General features: G+C 49.5%; 1 protein-coding gene across 2 annotated transcripts; it reads right to left on the bottom strand.

Moving 5' to 3' along the window:
- Positions 1 to 1148: 1148 nt before the first annotated feature.
- RGS8 (regulator of G protein signaling 8) lies at positions 1149 to 23154 on the bottom strand. Of its 2 annotated transcripts, XM_079313406.1 has the most exons (6): positions 23064 to 23154; positions 21074 to 21613; positions 19223 to 19324; positions 18263 to 18327; positions 9686 to 9852; positions 1149 to 7285 (listed from the first exon to the last, which is right to left on the bottom strand). In XM_079313406.1, exons 2-6 carry the CDS (start codon positions 21097 to 21099, stop codon positions 7103 to 7105), a joined length of 543 nt encoding a protein of 180 aa, XP_079169532.1. In that variant the 5' UTR covers positions 21100 to 21613; positions 23064 to 23154; the 3' UTR covers positions 1149 to 7102. The 2 variants fall into 2 exon arrangements, with proteins under 2 accessions (XP_079169532.1, XP_079169533.1); XM_079313407.1 differs by lacking the exon at positions 21074 to 21613.
- Positions 23155 to 23357: the final 203 nt, after the last annotated feature.

Genomic DNA, 23357 nt, shown 5'->3' with positions numbered 1-23357 from the left:
AATGGCAGATCCTTCCTTGGATGCATTCAAATTGGTTTGGCTCGGAGACAGGCTGAGGGAAGAAGCAGTAAATGAAAAGGAAAAACAGTAGAAGAAGGGATTTAGGGGGAAAAACAAGGGGGATAGAAGGAAGCCAGAGGGACTGGTAAATTCCACTACACCCATTTCCAGAGGAAAACAAGCCCATTTAATTTTTGCTTTTAAGTGCAACCCCAGGCAGAGCAAGCACTCACCTTTGGCAGGGAGAGGGGGCTGTGCAGCAGGCAGGGAGAGAGCCCTGTGTGCCCAGGGCCAGATGAGATCCAGGTCACTGCTTTTCCTGCTGGCCAGACCTGCTCAGGAGATGCTCAGCCCTCCCTCACTGAAGCCCCACACGCTTTCTGCAGTAAATCTCTCAGCATGTAATTTCCCACTAAAACCCAACCTTGACTCAACTGCTGATGTCTCCTCTTCCCCCTTGCTAGCCAGGACTGCCCTCAGCTGCTGCCTAACCCTTCCCCAGCAATCCCAGGCTCCTCCAGACCCCCAAACTGGCCCATGACTGGCTGGTAACTCTCACCCTGCTCATCCCTCCCTGGTTTATCCCATTAGGATGAAGCAAGCTGAGACTCAGGTGTGAGCTGCCTGCTTTTCACAGTCTGGAGAAAGCTCTTCATTTGTTGTTTGCTCCTTGTGACCTGATCATGCTCGGTCCATCCACACTGCTGCCTTTCCCAGGAGCTTGTGCATCCCCCACTGCTGCTCCTGGTGCAGGGAGCAGGCTCAGCACTTGTTTCCACCTCTGGCCATGATGGGTTTGGGATTTGGGGCAGGGGAGCCATTGTGGGCAGCAGTGGGGTGTCCTCAGAGAAGGACAGCAAAGTGCTGCTGCAGGCTCTTGGGATTTTCCTTCCTTGCAGGTCCTACTAACCCATTTCTGACTCATCTCCCCAAACTGGACCTCTGGAGAGCTTGGTTCCAAATTGCTGCAACTGAACCATGGTTCCAACACATCCCCACTCTGCCGCCCCATCCAGCGTGTCTGCACCAGTGAAACCAGGGGCTGAGGAGAATCAAGAATCACCTTCTCCCATTTCCTCCTCTGCAATTTGGCTGGGAGACACCCCTCCATCCCCGGGGTTGCAGCTTTTCAGACACTCAGGCAGAGAACAAACAGTCTCAGGCTGTTTATTACACACTCAGGGTGTCTATACAGAAGGGGTGTAACACTGCACAGCGTGGTGACACAAATTGTCACCAGTGGGGTTTGTGGAGTGACTGAGGAGCTTCTGCAGGGAAGGGGAGCCTGGCAAACAAGCAGGGGGAACCCAGAGAGCCAAGTCCATGCCTTTCTCTGAGTGGGAAGGGATCAGACCGAACAGCCTGTGTGGCCTGCCCGAGCTGCTCCTGCTGATACCTCCCCACACCAGTAGCACCTGGACACTGCAGAGGTGGCAGCTGCAGCAGCAGGATCTCACAGAAATAAAAACGTGGCAGAGGGAAGCACTTTTGGGCTGTTCTTTCTACCTGGTGGATCACTCCTGAGTTCACTGCATGCAGCTGAGCCATCACCAGCCTCTTCTGAGCCACCCACGGGTTCATTTCCAGTGGAATGAGACACCTTTGTTACTCCAAGCAGCTTTAGTGAGCACTTGTGCTTGTATCAGGTCCTCAAGGGGACACTGCCATCCCACCACGGTGGAGGTGCCAAGGAGCTTAAGGACAAATGTGATTTGGATAACTCATAGAGGAGCTGGGGAGAGAGGTTATAAGAAGATGAGATCCTCAGTCATGTTTCTTAAGGAAGGGGGTTACCCCAGGCTGTGCTGTACCCTGCTCTCTTCGCTGCCAGGAGTCCCCAGGGGTCTGCAGGAGCAAACATAGCAGCAGGTGCCTCCTTCCCCTCTCTGCTTTTCAGCTGCAGACACTGACAGAGCACCATGAAGACATTTCTCTCAGGATAACACTGTTATCTGTGCTGGAAATGCAGAGCTGATGTGTTAGAGCCAGCCTGGGGCACGCAGCACACGAGGCAAACTGGGAGGTGTGGGGCTACTGGAGACAAACAATTCACAGCACAGCTGGTCCCCAGAGCTCCCTGGTCCCTCCAGGAGCAGGCACTGCCTGTTCTCCTGTGCCTTTTTGCCAGGAATGTTGGATGTTTTTGGTAACATCCCCCTCTGCCACTTCCCTCCCACGGCTTCAGCTCCCTGAACTCGGCTGAGTTCACCGCAGTCCCAGATTAGAGGCACGATCTCCTGGGAAGCCAGGAGGAGGCACAGAGCACAATGACTGACTTTGCTGAGCAAATACAACCCACACACCTTTATTGAGACTATTTTTATAAACCAGAGAGCCACGGGGGTGCCCAGCTGTGAGTGACCCCAGCAGGGCTGCCCTCTACCCCAGCCAGCCCCTGCCACAAGCACTGCATGTGCAGCGTGCACAGAAGGAGGGGAAAAAGAAGGAAGACAAAAGACTTGGGGACAAGATGAGCCTCTGCAAAGCCCAAGGGGTGCGTGGTTAGAGAGAAGCATTCTGGTCTAGCAGCAAAATGAACTTTAATTCCTGTTCTGGGATATAATGCTACGATGCCAGAGAGAGCACAGCACCAAGGAAGGAGACAGCTGCAGCAGCCCCAGGGATGAAAGACAATGCAGAAATGATGTGAAACATTTGTTCTTATATAATAGGCAAGGAAAAGCTCCTAGGAGCTTTACTTTAGTGGCAGTAGGAGGCATGTAGGAGGGAGATGGCATGGTCAGAGATGAGTGTCTGGGGAAGGGAAAGGCAAAGAAGAGAGGAGGGATGCATGGGGATGGAGGAGAGGCAAACAGGGGCAGGTTAGGGGAGTTCCAGGCTCAGATAGATGAGGACAAATAGTGCTGGTGGACAGGAAGATTTGGAGTGCTTCAAGGAGGAAGAAGAAGAGGAGGGAAGACAACCAGGACAGGACAGAGAAGGAGAGAGGGCTTTGGAGGGAGAAGCCAGAGGCCCCCAGGGAGGGGAGAGCTTGCACTGATGGGTGAGAGGCACTCCAGGACTGGCATGAGGTATGCTTTGCTATTGCTCTGAATGCTGTAAACATTTTGGTTTTGTGTCTATCAGTGAACATTCAGTTCAGTTCAGTTTGATACATGTGCTCTTAGGGGTAGTTGGAAGCCTAGCAGAGTTTTACATCTCTTACTACTATTCAGACTTATACACGAGGCAAACACAACACTGGCTAAAGATCTCAATTTATGTCATTTATGCCTAGTTCTCCTATTTTAACATGCACATCTATGTCTCAGAAAAGCTTCTCTAGTAGAGGACACTAAATAAGATACAGATGAAATCACATGCACTCTCATCACCCACGCCCCCAAACACACACAGCAATTTCCCCCTCCCCTGCTTAGACTGGTGTGACTTTGCCCTTCACACCTCCCCAGCATGGACAACAGGGACCCCTTGGTGCATTACTGAGGCCACTAAAAGTGATGGAAATCATCCCAAGCCTGGCTGATGCACCAAAGCAGGAGAAGCTTTAGGTGGATTAGAGTTCTACATCTGATCCTGGAGTCAGCACCACCTGAAGCTTGTAGAAAAAGGGAAAGGAAACCTGTGAACTCTTTTTCCCTTCTGCCATCAAACTACCTGGGAGCTGACTGGGTATGTGCCAGCAAACTGAATAAAAAGAACTGAGTGAACCAATTTTTTTTCCCTTCCCTTCATGTGATGGCACACTTTAATGCTGCTCCAAACAGGAGGAAAATTTTGGAGGTGTGTGCTTGTGGAGAGGGGAAATGGGTTTGTAGGTTGTGAATATCCCTTTCACACCAGGAAGAGATGAATCAAGGGTAGGATATTTGTCCTCAATGGGGATTAGTCACTACCCAGCTCTTTCCAAAGCTTTGGCTCAGTCATTATTTCTTTGATCAGACCCTGGTTTAAGGGGTAGAGCTACAAGCTGCTTATTTTGATTCACTTCAGAACAGCATTTGTCATAAAAGAAGCAGCTGGTGCCATTTTCTTGTTTAAGAAAAAACAGAATTTTACTTTAAATAACTAGTCTGCTTTCCTTCCAGAGAGACAAACTACAGGAGCAGCAACAAAAATAACTGTGGTAGACTCACACGCCTCAGACAACACTTTTGCTCCACTCTGTGCTCTAGGATGCTGTTCCCAATGGATATCTGGCACCAATTTAATGGGAAAACACTTCTACATCAGCCAGCCTGATTCCAGCTCCTGTCACCACTGCAGCAAAGCATCTCCAGGTGTGCCCTGCTCCAAGCAATCCCCCAGGTGGATGGGGGAGAGGAGGAAACTTGGATTTACATGATGTTGGCCCCTTTGAAGTTTTCCCATGAGTTCTGACGTGGAATGAAAGGACAGCAGCACCAAGGCTGCTGGAGGATGCCGTGGAGAGATGCAGCCACACTCTGAACAGCACCAGGCTTTGCAGCCACCAGGGGAGCCTGGGGATGGTCCCCACTCACACTGCTGCTGTGTCCCCTGGCCTGGCTGGCTGTGACCCTGCCCAGGGTGCTGCAGAGCCTGGCCTGGGGTGCTCAGCTGGCACTAGAGGTCAGCACCAGCCAAGCCCGCTCAGGAGCTCTGTCTGGAGAGAATTCCACAAGGCAGCTGTCTGCTGCAGCCACCTTCTCTTTAAAAACCCTGGCTGCTTAATCCCCCCTGCTGCTGGCTCTCACATCCTCTGGGCTGCTTTTTGCACAAGAGGAAGGCAGGGCCAGACAAGGTGGCCTCCCTTCACCACCTGCAGCACTTGTTTGATGCCACAGTGCTGGGAAGCTGAGGGATCACTGGGTAAAACTGGGACCACAGGCTGATGCTTTTATTGTAGCTTTGATATTTTTCAAATCCTGTACTGCTTTAGTGCATAACTCTAAACTCCATACAGAGTGTCTTCACATACTGTCTTCACATTTTGGTCAGACAAAATGATCAAGGACACCCTTGAGCCTCAGACCCCAACAAGCATCAACAAAAGTGAATTATGAGGGAACAAACTGGGGGTATTTAACTTCATTACCTGAAGCTGTAATTAGAGGATTAACCCCTGATATGTAAATGGACCAAATTTACAATTGTCTGAAAAACTTCCATGCATGGCACAGGTTCCCCAGACCTGTCTCACTGTGCCTTGTTGCCATAAATCTTTGGGACACTGACATCCTGCATGATCTGGTGCCCTTGGAGAAATCATGGCAGATCTGGAGTATTTTCCAGATGTCTCTCACTGCTGCTCTTTCTTGCCATTCCTCATGGAAATTTAACTTCCAAAGACCTGGAGGATTCTGCTGCTGACCCCAAGGCACCCTACTGAAGGTTTCCTAAGCAGGTTTCCCTACTGAACATAAAGTCTGCACTTCTGTAATTGAACTTCAGTGTCTTGGAGACCACAGGAATAAACCCAACATGGTTACCATCTCTACCTTGGTCCTGCACATCATCCTTGCAAAAAGCCTCAAAAAGCTGTCCCCTACTTAATTGATGGACAGTAATTTTTAATATCCAGCCAAACTTTTTAAAATCTTGTTCCAAACACGTTATGCTTGGCTTTAGAATTCATTCTACCTCATTTGCACCACATTACATGAAGTCTTTATCAGCAGCTTTCTGATGTAATCAAACCCACCCACCACCCTTGGCTGGAGCAGAGGTTTGGTCTGGGGATGACTGAGAGAAGGAAAAGATCCATGGGGTCGCTTTCCAGGCCTTCATGAAATTAAGAAAACAGACCTCTGGTCTGTCAGCTCAAACCCACAGACAGGCTGTCTGCTTCTCCCCTCTAAAATATTACAGGAATCTGCCAAGCTGGAACAGCAATGCCATGGAAATGGGGCCATCAGATGGTAGAATTATTGCCCAGTACAGGGGAGATGCTACAGCCCTGATATCTGCAGAGAATCTTCTCCTGCAGTGGCCACCCAGGCTATGGGAATAGGGCCAGAGAGCAGCTCTCACCCCACTGCACACCCAGGCACCCATCTGCTCACCCCATGCTCTCAGTGCCCCACTGCAAGCAGCAGCCTGCAGCAGGGTCTGTGCCTTGGGGAGCTCTTGGCAGGGCACTGAACCCACAGTGGACAGCTGGGAAGAAGGAACAGTCAGTAATCAGGAAATAACAAAAATAGAAATGTGGGTTTTCACCTTGCCGTGTGCTGGCCAGGTACCACATGGGAAATGCTGTGGCAGATGAGTCTTGTGCTTTTCCTACACCTCAGCAAGGGGCAGAGGGGACATTCCTGCTCCCCACTCTCTCCTACCAGGTTCCTGAGGAGCCACCAAGCCTGTGGCAGCCCCTTTGTGCAAGGTTTTGGTCCAGTGCCCAGCACAACAGAGCCTGGATGACTGCTGGGGCCCTGAGACTGAGCTACCACACAAATAAATAACAGCCATGAAAAACAATCATCCCCATTGCCTGCCCAGGCTCAGGGAGAGCTTCTGGAATTACCTTCCTCCCAAGGAAAACTCAGCTCCTCCACAGTCCTGTGGAGAGTACTCTGAGTCTGCAGGGAAAGGGGCAGTGGCAGGGTAGCAGCCATGGCATGAGGTGTGCAAACAAAAGAGGGAGGTGAGCTGAGTTTGCTGATGGTTTGCACTCCAGGAAAGGGAATTAATGAATCCTGTGCCTTTGTCCCCTCTCTCCCTCCTCTTGCTCTCAGGGTCCAGAGCAGCCAATGTGTGAGACATGGGCTGGATGTGGCTTCACAAGTGTCAGAGCTGCCCTGGGGGCCCTTCCAGGCACAAGGGAGAGGTGAGAGACAGGGAGATGTGTGGGAGGATGGAAAGGTGTTATTTACACACAAACCAGCCCAGTGATTTTACAGGAAACCTGCCCTACCCCACATAGGAGCCTGTGACTCTGGAGGGTTTTGGGTTTGTTCTAGAGAGAGACAACGACTGCTACTGCTAACAAAAAAAAAAAAGGAAAAAAAGCACAGAAAGTCAAAGAGTCTTAATACAACACCTGGATCACTCTCTGGAAGTTTCCTCTGCCCCTTCTCCCTCTTTTCCCATTCCCACTGCTTTTAACACCAAGCAAGTTTCACATTTTGACATGGGTTTTGGCTGTTGTGGGAAGCACGTGGTTGCTGAGGGCCCCATCGCTGCTCTAGCTGAGCCTCCTCTGGGTCTGAGACAGCAGGTCTGTGTAAATTTTGGATCTCAGGAACCTGGGGTACGAGTCTTTCTCCATCAGGCTGTGCACCTTCCCCTGAGCCTGGTCAAAGCAGGACAGGGAGGGCTCCTGCACATTTCTTCTCGTCAGCTCCCGTGTCTGGAAGTCTATGTTCACCTGGGGAAAGCAGCAGAAGAGAGTTTGGCACTGAGTGTCCAGTTGGCACTGCCCCTCTCAGCCATGGCTGTGGAACAGCAGCAGGACCAAGGTCCTGCCCTTGTCCCTGCCTGAACAGCCCCCACAGCTCAGGAGGGTTCAGGGATCCAGGGCTGTGAATCCTGCCCCAAGCCTGGAAGAGTTGGATTTATAGATCCAGATATATATATGGATTTTATCCATATATTTTATATGGATCTGAGCCCTTCTGAAATCAAATTGCTTTTATTCAGACACTTAGGCTGCATATCACTTAAAACTTCTGACTCAGCCTAACCTCTCTCCTGCTCCCTCTGTTCTTCACCACACACCCAATAGGTGGGTGAGTGAACTTTTAACTGGGTTTAAACCATCAGTACATTCTTATTAAATGTTTCTGAACTCTGTTGATCTAAAATAAATAGTTTGATTTTTCCCATAGCAGCTTCACTTTACAATATCTGGAGGAGAGGCTTGATAAAATAAACCAGCCTATAATGTTATGACTGCTATTTGTTTGCAAAGCCAGCCAATGGAGTTTTCCTGCTTTCCTTCCCTAGCAGGGTAACCAGCATTTTTTAGGGTTATTGTCTGGAGGAAAAAATGACAGAAAAAATGTTATTTGTTGTTATTAACTCCATGTCCAAACTTGAAGGAGCCTGGAAAAGTAAAGCTGTCTGCCTCAGTGTGGATGTCAGCAGTATGGATTAGCTCTCTGCATTTGCTCAATAATTTCATATTCTAAGCATGCCAAAACTATGTAACAGTGCTAAGGAAACTTCACCACAGGACCAAATTTATAGGAAAGACCCCATCCTACCTGCATTCTCATTTGTAATCAAAAATCAACTTTCCAGTCCTTAAAATCTCATCCAGCCTCCTGAATAACAGTGGGAAAATGCTCAAGGAGAGCAGTGGGCATTGAGACACCCACACCCCTTGGTGTGAACCTGGGTCCTTCCCAGTGGCCTTCCTAGCTGGGAGAGGGGGTAAAATGAGCTTTTTTTGGGTGCCTGACAGGCACCCATGTGTGGGTGGGTGCAGTAAGGGCCTCCCTGGCTGTGCTGAGCCTGCAGTGACACAACCCAGCACAGGTCTGACAGTGCCATCAGCCTGTTCAGGGCTTGAAAGAGGATTTAACAACTCCAGGCTGCATTTCTTGCTCAGCTCAGAGTTATTGTTTGCATCTCTTGGGAGGTCTGAGTGAGGGGAGAGTTAGAGGAGAAATTCTCCTCCGTTGGGACTTACTCATGGGTAGGATGATCCTGTGCCAGAGTCCTGTGAGGAATGAGCCCAGCAGCCTGCTCCAGGGCTGACAGTAAATGAGAGGAGCAGGGTGAAATGCTCCTGGGGAGGTCAGGAAATGTGGGTTGAGGCTGCCAGTGAACTCCCTGGCTGTGACTAATTTGGTCTCATCAAAGCAGTTGCCCTCATCAGAGATGAGTCACAGTGAGCAGAGGCAGCTGGAGCAGGCAGGAGGGCATTGCCACTCTGCTTAGGCACTCTGAGAGGGAAGGGAGAGAGGGAGAGAGCCAGCTGAGTGTCCTGGGAATGCTGTGCCACCCTGGGGATGCTGTGTGTGTTGGGTTGATGTGGCCAGCAATGTGTGTTCTGTCCCCATCTGTTGAGCTGGGTGGGGCAGTGACCCTGATCTCCTGGCACATATTATCTGCTAATGGGCCAGCTTTAAACCAGCTGGGGCAATCATCTTCATCTTTCCACAGCCCATCCTCCCTCCAGGCAGATATCATCTGCTGCTGGCCCATTCAGTCCCACTGCATGACTGATAAAATTCCATCATCCCACTGGGAGATGCTCCAGCCAGGGGGAGCAGCCAAGCCTTTCCTACCCAGAGAAAAAATGAGATTTTGGACACCAAGGGACCTTCTTTTCACTGGATTCCAGAGGAAAGCCAGACCTTTCCACATCATCCCTGCACCTTCAGAGGAAAACTGCACCTTCTCCAGGAGCACTGCTCCAGCTGAACCACATCTGCCACTGCAGGAGGATGCAGCCACCATTGAATGGGACTGCTGCCACCACCCTGACTGACTGACGGGTGTCAGCTTGGATTCTGACTCTGGCAGTGTTTGGGATTGTTCTTTGTAATACTGCATTTCTATTTTAATTTTCCTAGTAAAGAACTGTTATTCCTAATTCCCATATCTTAGCCTGAGAGCCCCTTAATTTCAAAATTATAATAATTTGGAGGGAGGAGGTTTCCATTCTCCATTTCAAAGAGAAGCTCCTGCCTTTATTGGCAGACACCTGTCCTTCACACCAGAATGCAGTGCCAGCCTGGGGCTGATGGCCCTGCTGGGTGCCTTGGGGACACTGTGCCACCCTGGGGACACTGTGCCACCCTGGGTGCTCCCCACCCACCTCCCGAGGCGCCTGCACGTCGATGAACTCGTCGAAGATGCGCTGGGCCTTGGAGGCCAGCTTGGCTGCCGAGCGCGTCTTCTTGAAGTCCTCGCAGGCCAGCCAGAATTCCAGGTTCTCCTCGCTGAACTCCGTCTTCAGGAAAGCACGGAAAGCTGCCAGCCCATCTGCCAGAGACACACAGGGAGTTACACCAGGAGGAGGGAGCAGGCAAGGAGCTGCTCTTACATATTTATTTCTGTCAGACACTTCTCTGTCATGATACACTTATTGTCAATAAATATCATTAGTTTTATTAATATTTATTATTGTCAGGCACTTATCTGTCTCCCATTAAATACTTATTGTCATAAACATTTCTACTTAGAAATAATATTTCTGTTTCTAAATATTTATGTTTAGAATGGAGTCTCAACAAGGTAGAGGCCTCATTGAGCCTCTGAAGGGGGGAAAGTGATGCCTTGAGTTTTAAGTTTTTCTGTTCTGCTCGGGTGTGCAGCTTTTAGTTTTATATTAAGGCTTACTAGGATCTTTTCACAGGTCCTATTCCAGTTGGGGACTCAAGGACAATCTCTTCAAACTTCAGGCCCTAAGCATAAACAACGTGAAAAGAGGAGGGCAGGCAAGCAAGCAAGGAGAATGATTTGATTCATTATTTGAAGCTATTAATGGGACTAAAACCTATAAAAATGTGAGATCTCATGACCAAGCCTTCTGCTTCCACCTTGGAGCCATCCAGGCAGGGACTGTGGCACTGGTACTGCCACGGTGTGGCCTTTGAAGGGCCCTCAATAAATATCCATTTTATTCCTCTTAACTGTGTCTGTCCTCTGTTCCAGTTCCTCTAGGCATCCCACGGAATCCTTCCATCCACTCCTAACAAACACCATCAGTTTTTTCTCCCAAGTTCCACAGCCCCAGGATGCATCCATAACCTACAGCACTGATCAGCCAGGTGCCCATGAGCTGCCAAATCCAAACATCACCCAGTGTAACTCTGAAAAAGCCTTTTCCAGCTAGTGTGGCTTTCCTCAGGACTGGGACACCACCCTTTGGAAAGTTACTCACAGAATTATCCATCTTCAACTGGTGTTGGTGCAAAACTTTGTAATGCCCTGTCCATCACTAAGAAAAACCTTTAATAAAACATGGCTGCTGTGGATTTGCCTCCTATGTTTTCTGTCATTTTGCTTTATTGCCTTGTGCCATTTTTAGTCCTTATTTAAACACAGGAAAGCTCTCTGAGAGTCTGTTACAGCTCCAATAAAGGGGAGAGGGAAAGGACTCGGCCTAATTACGGCTTGTCTAGTCGGTGGTAAAAGTGTGCTTATCACTTGCTAATGCTCAGCAATTGTGACATTTCAGTAATGCAATCTGAGTCAGCCAGGGCAGATTAGAAATATGGAAAGATTTATTAGGCAATCTGTGTCCTCTTAAACCCCTGCCTGGGCCTATTTATGGACACAGCCATTGTTTTTTTATTTTCTTTCCCTGAACGGCACCAGCGCACTTGAAGTAGCTGAAGGCTTCACACATACCCATTCTCCTCAGGATAAATTTAGATCTCTTTTTTTTTTTTTTTTTTTTTTTTTTTTTTTTTTATCCCCCCAGTAACATGTTTCTAACTCTTCCTGGTCTTTTGCAACAGGGTGCAGGTTTTTGTAGTTCATGACTGGAAAGCTCTTGACTCAGCGCTGGCTACTTCCAAGCAAGTGTCTAAAAATAATGATGGGATTGGGGAGGTGAGGTCAGACTCCTCAAAAGGATGAAGGGAGCAAAGACAGGGCATGTCCAGCCTCTCATCCACCAGCATCCTCAAGTCCTTCTGGGCAGAGCTGCTCTTGATCTGTTCATCCCCCAGCCTGGATTGATACTGGGGGGAATCCAGGTACAGCACCTTGCACTTGGTCTTATTAGACATCATGAGATTTTCATGGGCTTATTTCTCAAGCTTGTCCAGATCCCTGTGGATAATTCTGACATTTTCTCAAGCAGACTATTCAGACAGTTCCTTCTACATGCTGTATATGCTATCTATATACTATATATAATACATATATTGCTATTTATATGCCATGTATATGTTGTAGATATCTATATGCTATGTGTGCTACAGATCCATAGCAATCTCCCTTGTATGACCTCAACTTCTTCCTGCTTCCCTTACTTCTGGCAATAACTTAGGATGTGGAGATATTTTCCAGCTCCTGCTGAGGCCTCAAGCCCTAGGCAGTGGCCCTGGGTGTTGAACAGCAGCAAACAATCCTATTTCTGTCTGAGTGTCAGTCAGAGGAGATGTCTGTCTGCCCAGATCCTCAGAGAGAAAGGCAGAAGAGATATTAGGCCAGACAAGCCCAAATTAGAGGCTAAACCTCTCTGCTCTTCCTCAAAGCTCCTTCATTAGGGTTTTTTTTTTGCACTGGCTGCTCCATCAGCAGTCTGCTATCAGCAATAAAAATGGATCCATCCCATCTCAGCCATGCTCCCTCCTGCTGTCAGCCCCTGAAATAGCTGCATTATTCCAGCTCGTCCTGACACTTCTTCACTCAAGCAATTTCAGGAGGAGATCAGGGTTTTGCACCGCTAGGGGAGACAAAACCTCTTGTCCAAGCAATGCTGCAAATTGTGGGTCAATACTGTGACATCAGCCCCAGAGAAGCTTGCAGAGCAGATTGCTAAAGGAGCAGGATCATCCTGCCCATGGCTGCTTTGAGCATCTCCATGAAGATGAGAGGTGTTGTAGAGCTGCTCCCTTTCCTGAAATCTGGGACACAGAAACATTTTCCAGAACCTGTGTCCCCCTTAGTGCCTCTAAAATTCACAGGGCTTGTGTGAGAGCAGGGGAAGGACTGGAGAAAGGGGCAAGGAGTCTTTGCAGGCTGACAGCTGTCAGAAAGAAGGAAATAAAACAGGCAGAAAGTTCCAGTTCCTCAAGATCTATGTCAGTTTGTAAATTGTCAACTCCTAGGATGCTTGACATAAATATTCCAGCACCCAAGCACACTGGTGTGTCTCTGCAGTCTCTGCTGTGTCCATGCTGAGGTCTTGCTTCCCTGTCTCTGCCCTGGTCCCTTTTTTCCCCCCCCATTTCCTCTACAACAGCCCCAGAGCTGCAGCACTGACAGAGGATCACTTGCAGCGTTGCACAAAAGTACCTCATCTGCTAAAGGTCATTGATGAGGAATATAATATCTGAAAAATATGATACCTGAGAAATAAAATACCTAAGAAATCAAATACCTGAGAAATCAAATACCTGAAAAAGATAATGTCTGAAAAATGTAATATCTGAAAAATGTAATATCTGCTAAAAGAAGGGAATGCTGTGAGTGACAAGGAGAGAAAGGCATTTGCTACAGCCCTGCCCCAGAGAGCAGCTGCAGCAGGTTCCCCTGGGACCAGGAGGTTTCCATGAGCTCTGCCTCCTGCTCTAATGTCAATCAGCTCCTTTTTATCCTGAAATAAGTTTAGACAGTGAATGGATAAATAATAGTGTCTGGCTGTTCTCTGCTTTTTTTATGCACTCCTGTCATGCAGTCCTCACAGCTTTGAGGAGCTGCAAGGGGTGAGGCTGAACCTGTGAGGACCCTCCATGTGTCACTTTGGATGCAGAAGAGGCCATCCCTGACTGCCAGGCTTTCCATGGATTTCATCTTTAGCCCTTGACTTCTTACCAGGCTTCCCAGCTGTGCCTGACAGCCAGGTGTGAGGAATCACTGCCAAAAGTTTGTCATGGAATAATGACAGGTCTGATCAAAAAGGCAGGAGCACAATCAGGCAATGGGAGCTGGAATTTGACCTGGATATCGACCTCAATCTCCTCCTCTCCTTCCTAGCACATGAAGGTTTTCAAGGAATGATCAGTCAGGAATGACCCAGCATTTCAAAGCTCACCCCACCCAACTGGACATCTCTTTTCCCAGGACACTGGAGTGCAGTGTGATATGAGCAGGAGAGAGATTTCACCTCCTGAAATATCCCAGTGTGCAATTCCCAAGGGATGCTTTGCAGAGAAATTAAAAGCAGGATTAGAAGTCTGCAGAGGCAGCAGCACAAAATAATCCCTAACCTGAGGCCCAAAGGCACTCAGGAGGACAGGGTGTGCTGGTGAAGGTGCACAGCCCTTTGGGACAACTATTGGACAATTATCCAGGAATTTGACTCAGGAGTTCTTTGCTTGAAGCCAAAGGAGAAAATCGATCCTGATGGAGCAGATAAGCTGAAGGCAAAGAAGCAGAGCTCTTTACTGAATGCTCAGAGTCTGAGGGGGAAGCAGCACACATTTTCTATTTTATTTCTGCAGTGTAAATATAAATATAAGCTTCAAAATGCCCTGCTCTGTGTTCAGACTGGCTGAGGAACGTGCAGGAGGGACTGTGCAAGTGCTCAGATGTTGCTCAGGATCCTGCAGGTCACCTGGCAATGACAGGAATTTGTGTTTTGTGAATGAGCAGTGCCAGGCATTCAATGGCCATGTGAGAACAGGGACTCCTGAAATCCTGCTCAGATGGAGAGTGGATCCTTGCCAGCAAGAAGGGACTGAAGTGGGGAACAGAAAACACAAGATAGGTCTTAACTAAACTCCATCAGCATGAGGAAGAGCCCAGCATAGTGGCCTAAATCATCCAGGCAGTTTAATAACCAAGCACCTGCCACTGTCAGAGCAAGACAGCAATCAAAAATCATTTATTTAATGCACATGTTTCACCCCCTCAGCAACCAGACTTCATGCAGGGAGTAAAGGTAGAATCCCCATGGCTGGTGGATGGATGGATGGATGGATGGATGGATGGATGGATGGATGGATGGATGGATGGATGGATGGATTTGCTCTGTGGAATGTGTTGGGTCCAGGGCTGGAGGGGAAAGGTTAAATTGCCCTGCACAGCACAGGAACATGTTCTCAGTGCTGCTGAGCAGTGCTTCCCTTGATCTCAGCTGCCTGTCACCAGCACAATGCTAATGCTGTTCTGGCTTAGAAAGAGCTGGGAGTAGGTTGGGATATTCCTGTGCTGTGTAGGAAGTGAAGGAATGTGTAGACAACAGAAGGAGGAGAACAACAATAAAGTTTGGGCGGAAGAGCACGGAGATCACAAAAAATCTGGAGAAAAATCACTCTTTCCTCCAGATTTCAAAAAATCTGGGGGAAAATCACCCTTGAGATAAAAGTGGGAATTCAGCATGCAGATTTTTGGTGTCAGGTGCTTTGCTGGGAAGTGACCAAGGGCTGAGGACAGAGTGTCCTGCTGGATGCTGGACCAAGGATAAGCCATGTGTCCAGCCCCGTGAGGGACACAGAATGAGACATGCTATTGCTTGTATTTCCCTCCAGCAGCCTGTCAAAAGAAATCCTCATCTGGCTGGCCAGCCTGTGCCTCCTGGGCACGGGCACAGCCAGGGGATTACTCCTCAGTTACTCACACGCATGCACTTGCACTCTGGGCACCACTCCGAGCTCACTTCCCCAGCACAAAATGGGAAAAGAGCCGAAATCCAGAGTGCTACAAACACTGCTTTTTCTCCCTGGGCACCAAAGGAAAGGCTGCACATGGTTTGCCTCTTAGTTCCATGACAAGAGCAGCATCAGGCTCCCCTCTCCTGCTGCTGACCCCAGGGAACACGGCAGTGAGCTCAGACAGGGCTCCTGATGGAAAATAGGGATTGTCTGCCTGACCCCAGCCTTTCTGAGTTGATTTGCTTCACCCATTAGCAAAAACAATTAGGATGTCATTGCACTGCCCTATCTGTCTGCATCCTGCTGCTCAGCACTGCTCACTCCAGGAGGGATGAGGGAATTCAGTCCCAGGGCCAGCACAAAAAAAGAGGTGGGGAGAGCCCTCCCGCATTTCCTGCTCACAATCTCCTGTTAACGTCAACTCAAATTATCCTTTGAGTGGCTCGGGGAATTAATCCAAATCAGACCACTCAGTGCAGAGGGGCATTACCCAGCCTGGGAATCTCCCAAGACAAAACAATTGCTCCAAATCCCAAGGGATTTCAGTCCTCCTCGCAGGGGTCAAACATTACCTGCAGAGTCATTCATTCACTAGAAGGGTGAGGGGAGATCAGGGGCAGCTCCCCGGGGCTATCACACTTCAAGGGATGTCTGGCAGAGGTGATCAGAGAATCACAGAGTACTTTGGGCTGGAAGTGACCTTAAAAACCTTCTCATTTCCAGCCCCCCTGCCATGGGCAGGGACACCTCCCTATAGACCAGGCAGCTCAAATCCCTGCCAGCCTGGCATGAGGAGACTCTCCATAAAATCTGAGTAATATATGACATCTCCTCAGGTAACTTCCATTTAGAAACCTCTTGGAGACTCATGAAAATAGGAAGGGGAGAAGTGTTTTTCCCCGTCTCACTGCAGCCCTGTGAGCCTCCTCTGTGTGTGAGCACAACTGGGAGCTGAGAGCCTCTTAGGCACCTCTGATCCACATTCCTGCTCCTTGCAGAAATTTCACCACGTGTCCAACCCCTTGCAATATTGCCCACAAGGTCTGCCCTGTTTTCAGCTGCTCCATCCAGTTCCTGAGTCCCTCTGGAGCACTTTGGGGTTTATTTTCCCTGGAGAACAGTTGGGCTGGAACCATCTGAGCGCAGCAGAAAGCACCACACAACCTTCCAAAATCACAACCCCCTGTCCAAAATAAATGAACTGTCCATCCAGTGAAGACAGATGTGTCAAGCAGAAATGCTCTGCCTGCTGATGCTGTGAGCCCTGGGGGGAATTCTCCTCCAGCCCAGCCCATGCCCCCGAGCATGTATTCCCATTTTCCCTGGCTAATGCTGTTCACCTGAGCAGACACAGGGAAATAAGACTGGGACAGTTCTGTCCTCCTCTTGGCACTAAAAGCTGAATTTTTGCTGGCAGCTTCCCTGCAGACAGATGCCAGCAGGCCAGGCACAGCTTTATTTACTCCCAGATTTTGGCCAGTTAAAGCAGAAGGCTCCCTTAGCTATCTAACATCAGCACATCCTAATAGCAAAAATGCAACTTGTACAATATAATTAATTCTATGAGTACATGCTCTTCTCTCCTTTAAACCAGTGTAACTAAAATAACGCTTCTGTTTCAACAGAACTTTTTGTATTTGCATCATTATAACCCTTGACTGCCAGGCTGACAGTTCCAGAAACTTCAGGTGCAGAGCAGTTATAAAATAATCCTTTAGAAAGTAGTTTATTAAACAACAAAATTTTTTTTTTGCCACCAATCACCAGGCAATGTCACCGTGACTGCTGATAAAAAAAGATTAATTTAAATTTTAAAGATCACCTTCTGTTGCTATTAGGAACTGAATATTTTTCATTAGAAAAGGAATATTTTTCATTAGTGCCAGAGAGTTATCAGAATTATTTTCCATTCTAAGAGATGGGAGCGATCTTGATAATTCATTTATCACTCTAAAAGGCTAATTTATTAATAAAACCAGACACCCTTGTGGGAGCTGCTGGACAAAATAATTGAACTAGGGTTTGATTTAGCATAGGTTTTTGCAGTAGTCAGCTGAAGAGGGAAGAATCTGTATAATACCAGGACACAGGTGGGTAAATTCACTGGGGGTTGTAATCCAAACACTTCTGCAGCTTAATAAAGAGAATTTCTACTTTTACACCGGTGAAGAAGAAATGGGTTTGAGCTCTGGATGATAACAGGGATGCGAATACCCTGCCCTCCCCTCCCCTCTCTCCACTCCCCAGGTGATTACTTTACAATCTCCTTGGTGCATTTTCCCCTTTTTGTTCTGAATTCCCACAAAAGAAATGTTCCTTTTTAGCCATAGCTAGCTACACCATATATTTTTTCCCCTATTGGCTGCAAGAGCAATGATCTCAACTAGATACTGCTGCTAAAATTACATCCTGCTTTTCCTGCCTTGGTCAGCCAGCCTGTTTAAAGTTGTCACTTAATTCCCTGCCAAAACTGTTGTCATCTCAGTAGAAACCTAGCAAAATTACCCCTCTCTTAATAATATAATTCTACACTTGCATTTTAAAATATAAGGAAAACCTGAGTCCCTGAGCAAGCCAGACAGCTCCTTATTGCATAAAACAGTTCAGCACCCACGTTGACTTTTCACCAACCTCGACTCATTTGGGTTTTATTCTCCAATAGAATGAGCCCCTACTGGGAACTTTGCTTTGTTTATAATTTCTCAGTGAGAAAATGCTGCTGGAGCAGAGCAATATTTGCTGAACAGAGCTCACAGGATTGAGCAGAGAGGGCAGTGCTGATTACAGGTTGGCATAAGGTCTGTGGATGTGAAATTTTTGGGTTTGCTGTGATAGCTGCAGATGATGCTCAGGGCACCACGGATGATTCCTCTGCAGCAGGGTGAGCTGGTCAAGGGTACTGAGCTGGAAAAGGCAGCACCTTGGGCTGGTGCCTTTAGCAGGTGTGGTTTTCCTGGTGGCCAGCAACAGAGAGGTGAAGGGAACACATAAAACTATTTTTTTTCCTGCCTGTGAAGGGTGGTGACTGCTGGGGAATGAGCAGCTCTGAAAGACCATGACCCTGCACAGGGGTTAGGGGCAGAGGAGGGGGAAAAAAAAGGTGGAATTTGATCTCTACTCACATTTATGGGACAAAAGGACATCAAAAGAGTCTGCCCATCTTGTTGCTTCTTCTGTAGACAGTCTTCTGTAAGGAAAGCAAGGAGCAAGTTAGGGACAAGCCACGGCTGCTCATCCTCTCTGGAGCTGTGTGAGGAGGACACCGAGGGAGGCTGGAATTCTTCTCACCTGATTTTGGAGCTCTAGAGTGTAGAGCTGAGCCAAGCAGCCCTGGGCTTCCTTTGGAATCAGTGAGGAGATACCAAGGGACCTGCAGGGACTCATCTCTGCTCATCTCACATCCCCAGGCAGACAGGTAAGACAGGCTAGATGAATCATCCCCACAAAGGGACCCATTTTTCCTCATTGACTCTAAGCAGAGGCCCAGGGAACAAGCTCAGATGCAGACATTTACATTGGAAAAGCCAAAAGTCAGGCAAAATGAAACTCAGCCCTGCAGAAGTGTTCATTTCTCTGGCTTGCCTTTCAGGGGGAGGACAGATCTCAGCTCAGGTGGAAGCAGGCACCTGTGATCAGATGAGTCCCATCCCACATGTCTCAAATCAGGACTTCTGCAGGGTTTGGAGCATCTCCCTCAAGCATTGTGCAAACCACCACCCGAATTTCAGCAGTGTTAAACACAAGGCTGAGCTGAAGATGACCTGGAATTTCTGTTCACCTCTTACACCAAGGCAACTGCTCAGGCTTTGATTTGTGATGACAGAGGTGCAAATTACATCCCCAAATAGGTGCAGACATGTCCCACACACAGCAGTGGGCACTGTGAGCATGTCCTGCCTCGTGTCAAAGATCCAGGTGTTTCCTGAGGCTGCTCCTGCTGGATCAGTGCCGTTTTCCTGGTGGAAGCAGTCACAGCTCATACAAAGCACAACAAAAGGAAGACAATACTGAAGGGTGGGGTGGTGGCTGGGGAGGGGAAGGGCAGGAGTGGGGTTGGGGTGGGATGCTGCAGCTATACTCACTTCAAAGCCCGGTTGGGCTTGTCCGGAAGAATAGCTGTGAAATCATTATATGAGTCTGATTTGTGAGACAGGCAGCCCAGGCGAGTCCTCATCCCTCTGCTCCTGTGGTCGAGGTGGGGAAGCAGGGGTGTTAGCAGGGGAAAACCAAAGAAGAGGATGATTATAAGTCTAGCCAGCTTGGCAAAAGAAAAAAGAACAAACCCAAAAAAAACCCTCAGCTGCTCTGTGCCAGATCTGTGTCCTCAGTTCCCTCGTGTGTGAGAGGGACCCTGAGACATCTCCAGGCAGATGTTAGGGGTGAACACAGCACCAGAGCAGCTGGAGGCTCACTCACACCAGGCATTCAGCTGCCTTGGCTGGCAAAAGGCTTTGAAAGGCTGCGCTTTGGGATTGTTTCTTGGAAAGTCCTGCTCTGGTCAGGTGTGGGAGGAGAGCAAGGGGCAGCAGCACAAGAAATCAGTCACCACGTTCCAGCAGCACCAGCAACAGCACAAATACCAGAGGTGGAGGGCAGGCTGGAGGAAGGAGAGGGGTAGTGAGGCACCTGCAAGGTGAGCCTGTGCTGCAGCACCATGAGATCCCAGCCAGGATCGATCTCAAGCAGCTTCTTTAGACTCAGGATTACATAAGCAGGATCAAACTGCCTGTTTCCTGACACGCTTACCCAGGCAGAAAATGGCTTTATTGCTTTTTTCCTCTAAATTTCAGCCCAGCCCCAGAGCCTTCAACCCTGGCCCAGCCCCTGGTGTCCTTGCCCAGCCCCTTCCCGGGACAGCAGCCGCAGCATCCTTCATTACATAACCCGGGATGGACAGGGACAGAGGGACAGGGAAAGGGAACACACACATGTACTGCGTGGGACTGGCATCACCTTCTCTCCAAAAGCACCTAGGGGCTGCTCTGGGGGGTTGTACAGCCTCTGTGAGCTGCCTCTCCAGCCCTGGGGCATCTCCTCTGGGATTCCCTGGATATCAAACCCAGCCATTCTCTCCTCCAGACCACAGGAGGAGCATTTAGTGACCCCATCTCCACTCCTCAGCTGCTGGACCTGCCTGGAGCTGCTGAAAGCCCTTCTCCAAGCCCTGCTGCCAAACAGATGCCGAACACTTTCTGTGGCTGCACAAGCGTTTCCCCCCTTCCATCTGTAATTCTTGCAGAACACTTCAGCACCAGTGCCTGAGCCAATCTGTAGTGCTCCTGTTTCCTCCTTCTCCCCCCTCCCTTCGGAGAGCTTCTATTATTGCACATTTTAATGTAATCCTGGAGCAAATTAAATGTTAATTAAATGCACCAAGTGTCTCCCTGGTGCAGCACAGGCAGCTCGCAGCGTTTAACAGGCACAAAACCCAGGAACTCCTCAGTCCCAGGAATTGTTGCACAGCCTCAGGGCAGTGGGCCCGGGATGCTGCACTCCACAAACTCCAGGTGGGAGCACAGGGAGTGCCACGCTCCCAGCTGGACACAGAGCCTGCTACAGGATCCTTCTGGTGCCTCTCCCACCTTTCTGTGCCCTGTGCCTCTGTTTGCTCCCGAATTTCTCAGCCAGAGGGGTGACATGCGTCACTGCTCAGATTCCCTGAGATCAAGGGGCTGCAGCAGGGAATCAGAGAAAGTGGGGGGCAGAGCAGGGAGCTGGTTCCTCGTGGAACACACTTCTCTTGGTGAGGACTTTCAAGACAGGACAAAGGAGAGAGAGGGAGAGAGAGAGAGGGAAAGAAATTGGGTCTAGAGGAGGCAAGGGAAGGGCAGGAGGGAAGAGGGCACACTGCAGTGAGCTGAAGGGCTTGCTGGACAAGGTGGGCAGTGACAGGATGGGCAGGGGTGAGGGATGCACTGTGTCTTTCCAGTTACCTCCGTGGGATCAGTAAGGCAGCCATTCAGGCATCCAGCTATGGTTAACCCTTTAACTGGCTGGCTTGGACCACAGTCGTGGCTGGTTGCAGGAGGCAGGAGTGCAGGAAGAAAGGATTTACTGTTTCATGTCCTGGCACTTAAAAAATCAGACCAAAGGATCCTCTTTGCCAAAGCCAAGAGAGGCCAGTTGTCCTCAACCCATTTGATCCTTGCCTCCTAGTGTGGAAAGTCAATTGTTCAATGGAAGACGTTGAGAGTTGAGGGATGGTCACAGAGGAGAGACAGCATTTCCTTCTAAGACCAGGACTGCAGGTAAAGTCCAGCTTCAGGGCTAAAGCAGTTTCAGTTTGGTGTCCCAGCTCACCAGGGAGCAGCAGGAGTTGCCATTATCCCACTCATCCTCCAGCACCTCTGAAGGTCTCTCCTCCACAGGCAGAGCTCAGGGCTGACCTTGCTAAGATGACCAAACTACCTCTTGTGCCTGTCCCTCCAGGTCATGGCTGATGTTAGTGGCCAGGCATCATGGCAAAGCTGGTGCTGCAAACAGAACAACAGGAGGACTTCACGCATCTGCAGCTCCTGCTCCTCCACCACCACAGGCTCCAGCACTCACACAAAAATAACTCAAAGCAAGCAAGGCCTCGCTGGGGTGGTGGGAGCCTGCAGGGAGCCACCAAGGAGAGGCTCAGCCTGCAAAAGGAGGGGAAGGAGGGAAGGAGAGAAGGAGGAAAAGAGGGAGATTGGAGATGGAGGGGTCCTCGTGAGCCTTGGCACACTGGGGAGCAACTGGTTGACAACTCTCACATCAACAGAGAGTGAAGGTGAGATCCACCAGGCAGGAGAGCCAGGGGACAGAGAACAAGACTCTACAACGAGCAAAGGTTTCTGATTTTCCAGGTACCCTCCATGTCGTGTTGTCGCTGGGAACAACCAAGGAGGAGCCCAAGGAGCTGATGAGAGCTGAGAGGGTGTGCAAGGAGTCAGGACCCTGCTCTGCTGGGGCTGGGGGAGACCCCAGAGCTTGGGCTGCCCTGTGCCACCTCCCTCTTCAAAGCTGATTACATTAAAAACGCACAAAGCCTCTTCCCCACTAAATTAATGGAACTGGGATTGCTCTGCATTGCCAGTGAGTGCATTTCCTTAATCCTCACCCCGACCGGCTGCTCCTGACTGAAATCAATCCTTGTAATGCCTTAAGCCCCTTTAAATTTCCTCATTAACAGCCTCACTTGCATGTGGGGCTGCAGCACATGACTTCCTAGAGTCCAGCAGCTCCTGCTTCTCTTTCTCACTGCTGCTCCAAGCTGGAAGTGGAGCCATCTGCCCTCACCCCTGCAGCCTCCTCCAGCAGCCTGAATTTTGGGGTGCTGTTATGAAAGAGCCTCCTGCTCACCCCCACTCAGCCCCCCCAGCTCTGAGCAGCACCCAACTTCCCTGAGATCCCAAACTTCAGGGGTGCAGGGACCTACATTTCCCATAGAGGCAATCCCACTGCTCGGCTGGCATACCCGTGGATGTTCCCTCTGTTTGCAAACAAATCCAGTCAGTTGTGGCTTTAAAATGCAGCCTGTGGTGTCTGGTGAATGGCAATAAAGGTCTTGGTGAGGGGTTTTGCCTCCCCTGCTCCATCCTCCATCCTGCCTCCCCCTGCTACAGAAGGAACCCAGTCAAGGAGAATTACCAGCCTCATCATGGGTGTGTTTTGGGGGTTTCTCCTTGAAAGACAGCGAGGGAGGGGTGTGATTAGGACCTTCAGGTTATCAAACCACCTGAGCAAAGAAAAAGAAGCCATCCCAATACAAAAAAACAGCAGCACAAAGGTTAAAAAACCAACCGAACAAATAAACAGAACGGCAAATCATGAGATCTCTCAGGGGCTTCGGGAGATTAAGACCATCCATTCACACGCAGAGAAAGCCAGGAAAAAACCAAAAAACGAGCACAGAGGCACTGCAGACAGACAGACACCGAGAACAAGAATACTCACTGCCTTTGACCTGTCCTCTCTGCCGGTGGGTCTGAGCCGACAGCGCGCTCGGAGAGGCTCTGGGGAGAGAGCGGAGCTTCCTCAGAGCCAGCCCCCTGCTCGGGGTGACAGTCACACCTCGGCACCCCTCCCCTCCCCGATCTCCGCGGGCAGCAGCAGCAGCAGCAGCAGCAGCAGCAGCGCAGCTCAGAGCCGCTCTCGCATCAGCTCAGCCCGGCTGCGCAGCCCGAGCGCTCTGCTCGGGAACCCAGCGCATCCCAGCGCATCCCAGCGCATCCCACAGCATCCCAGAAC

This window comes from Erithacus rubecula (assembly GCF_903797595.1).
Source record: "Erithacus rubecula genome assembly, chromosome: 10".
Taxonomy (NCBI): Eukaryota; Metazoa; Chordata; class Aves; order Passeriformes; family Muscicapidae; genus Erithacus; species Erithacus rubecula.
The sequence above is the reverse complement of the archived record's forward strand: the minus strand, read 5'-3'. Positions and strand labels throughout refer to the sequence as shown.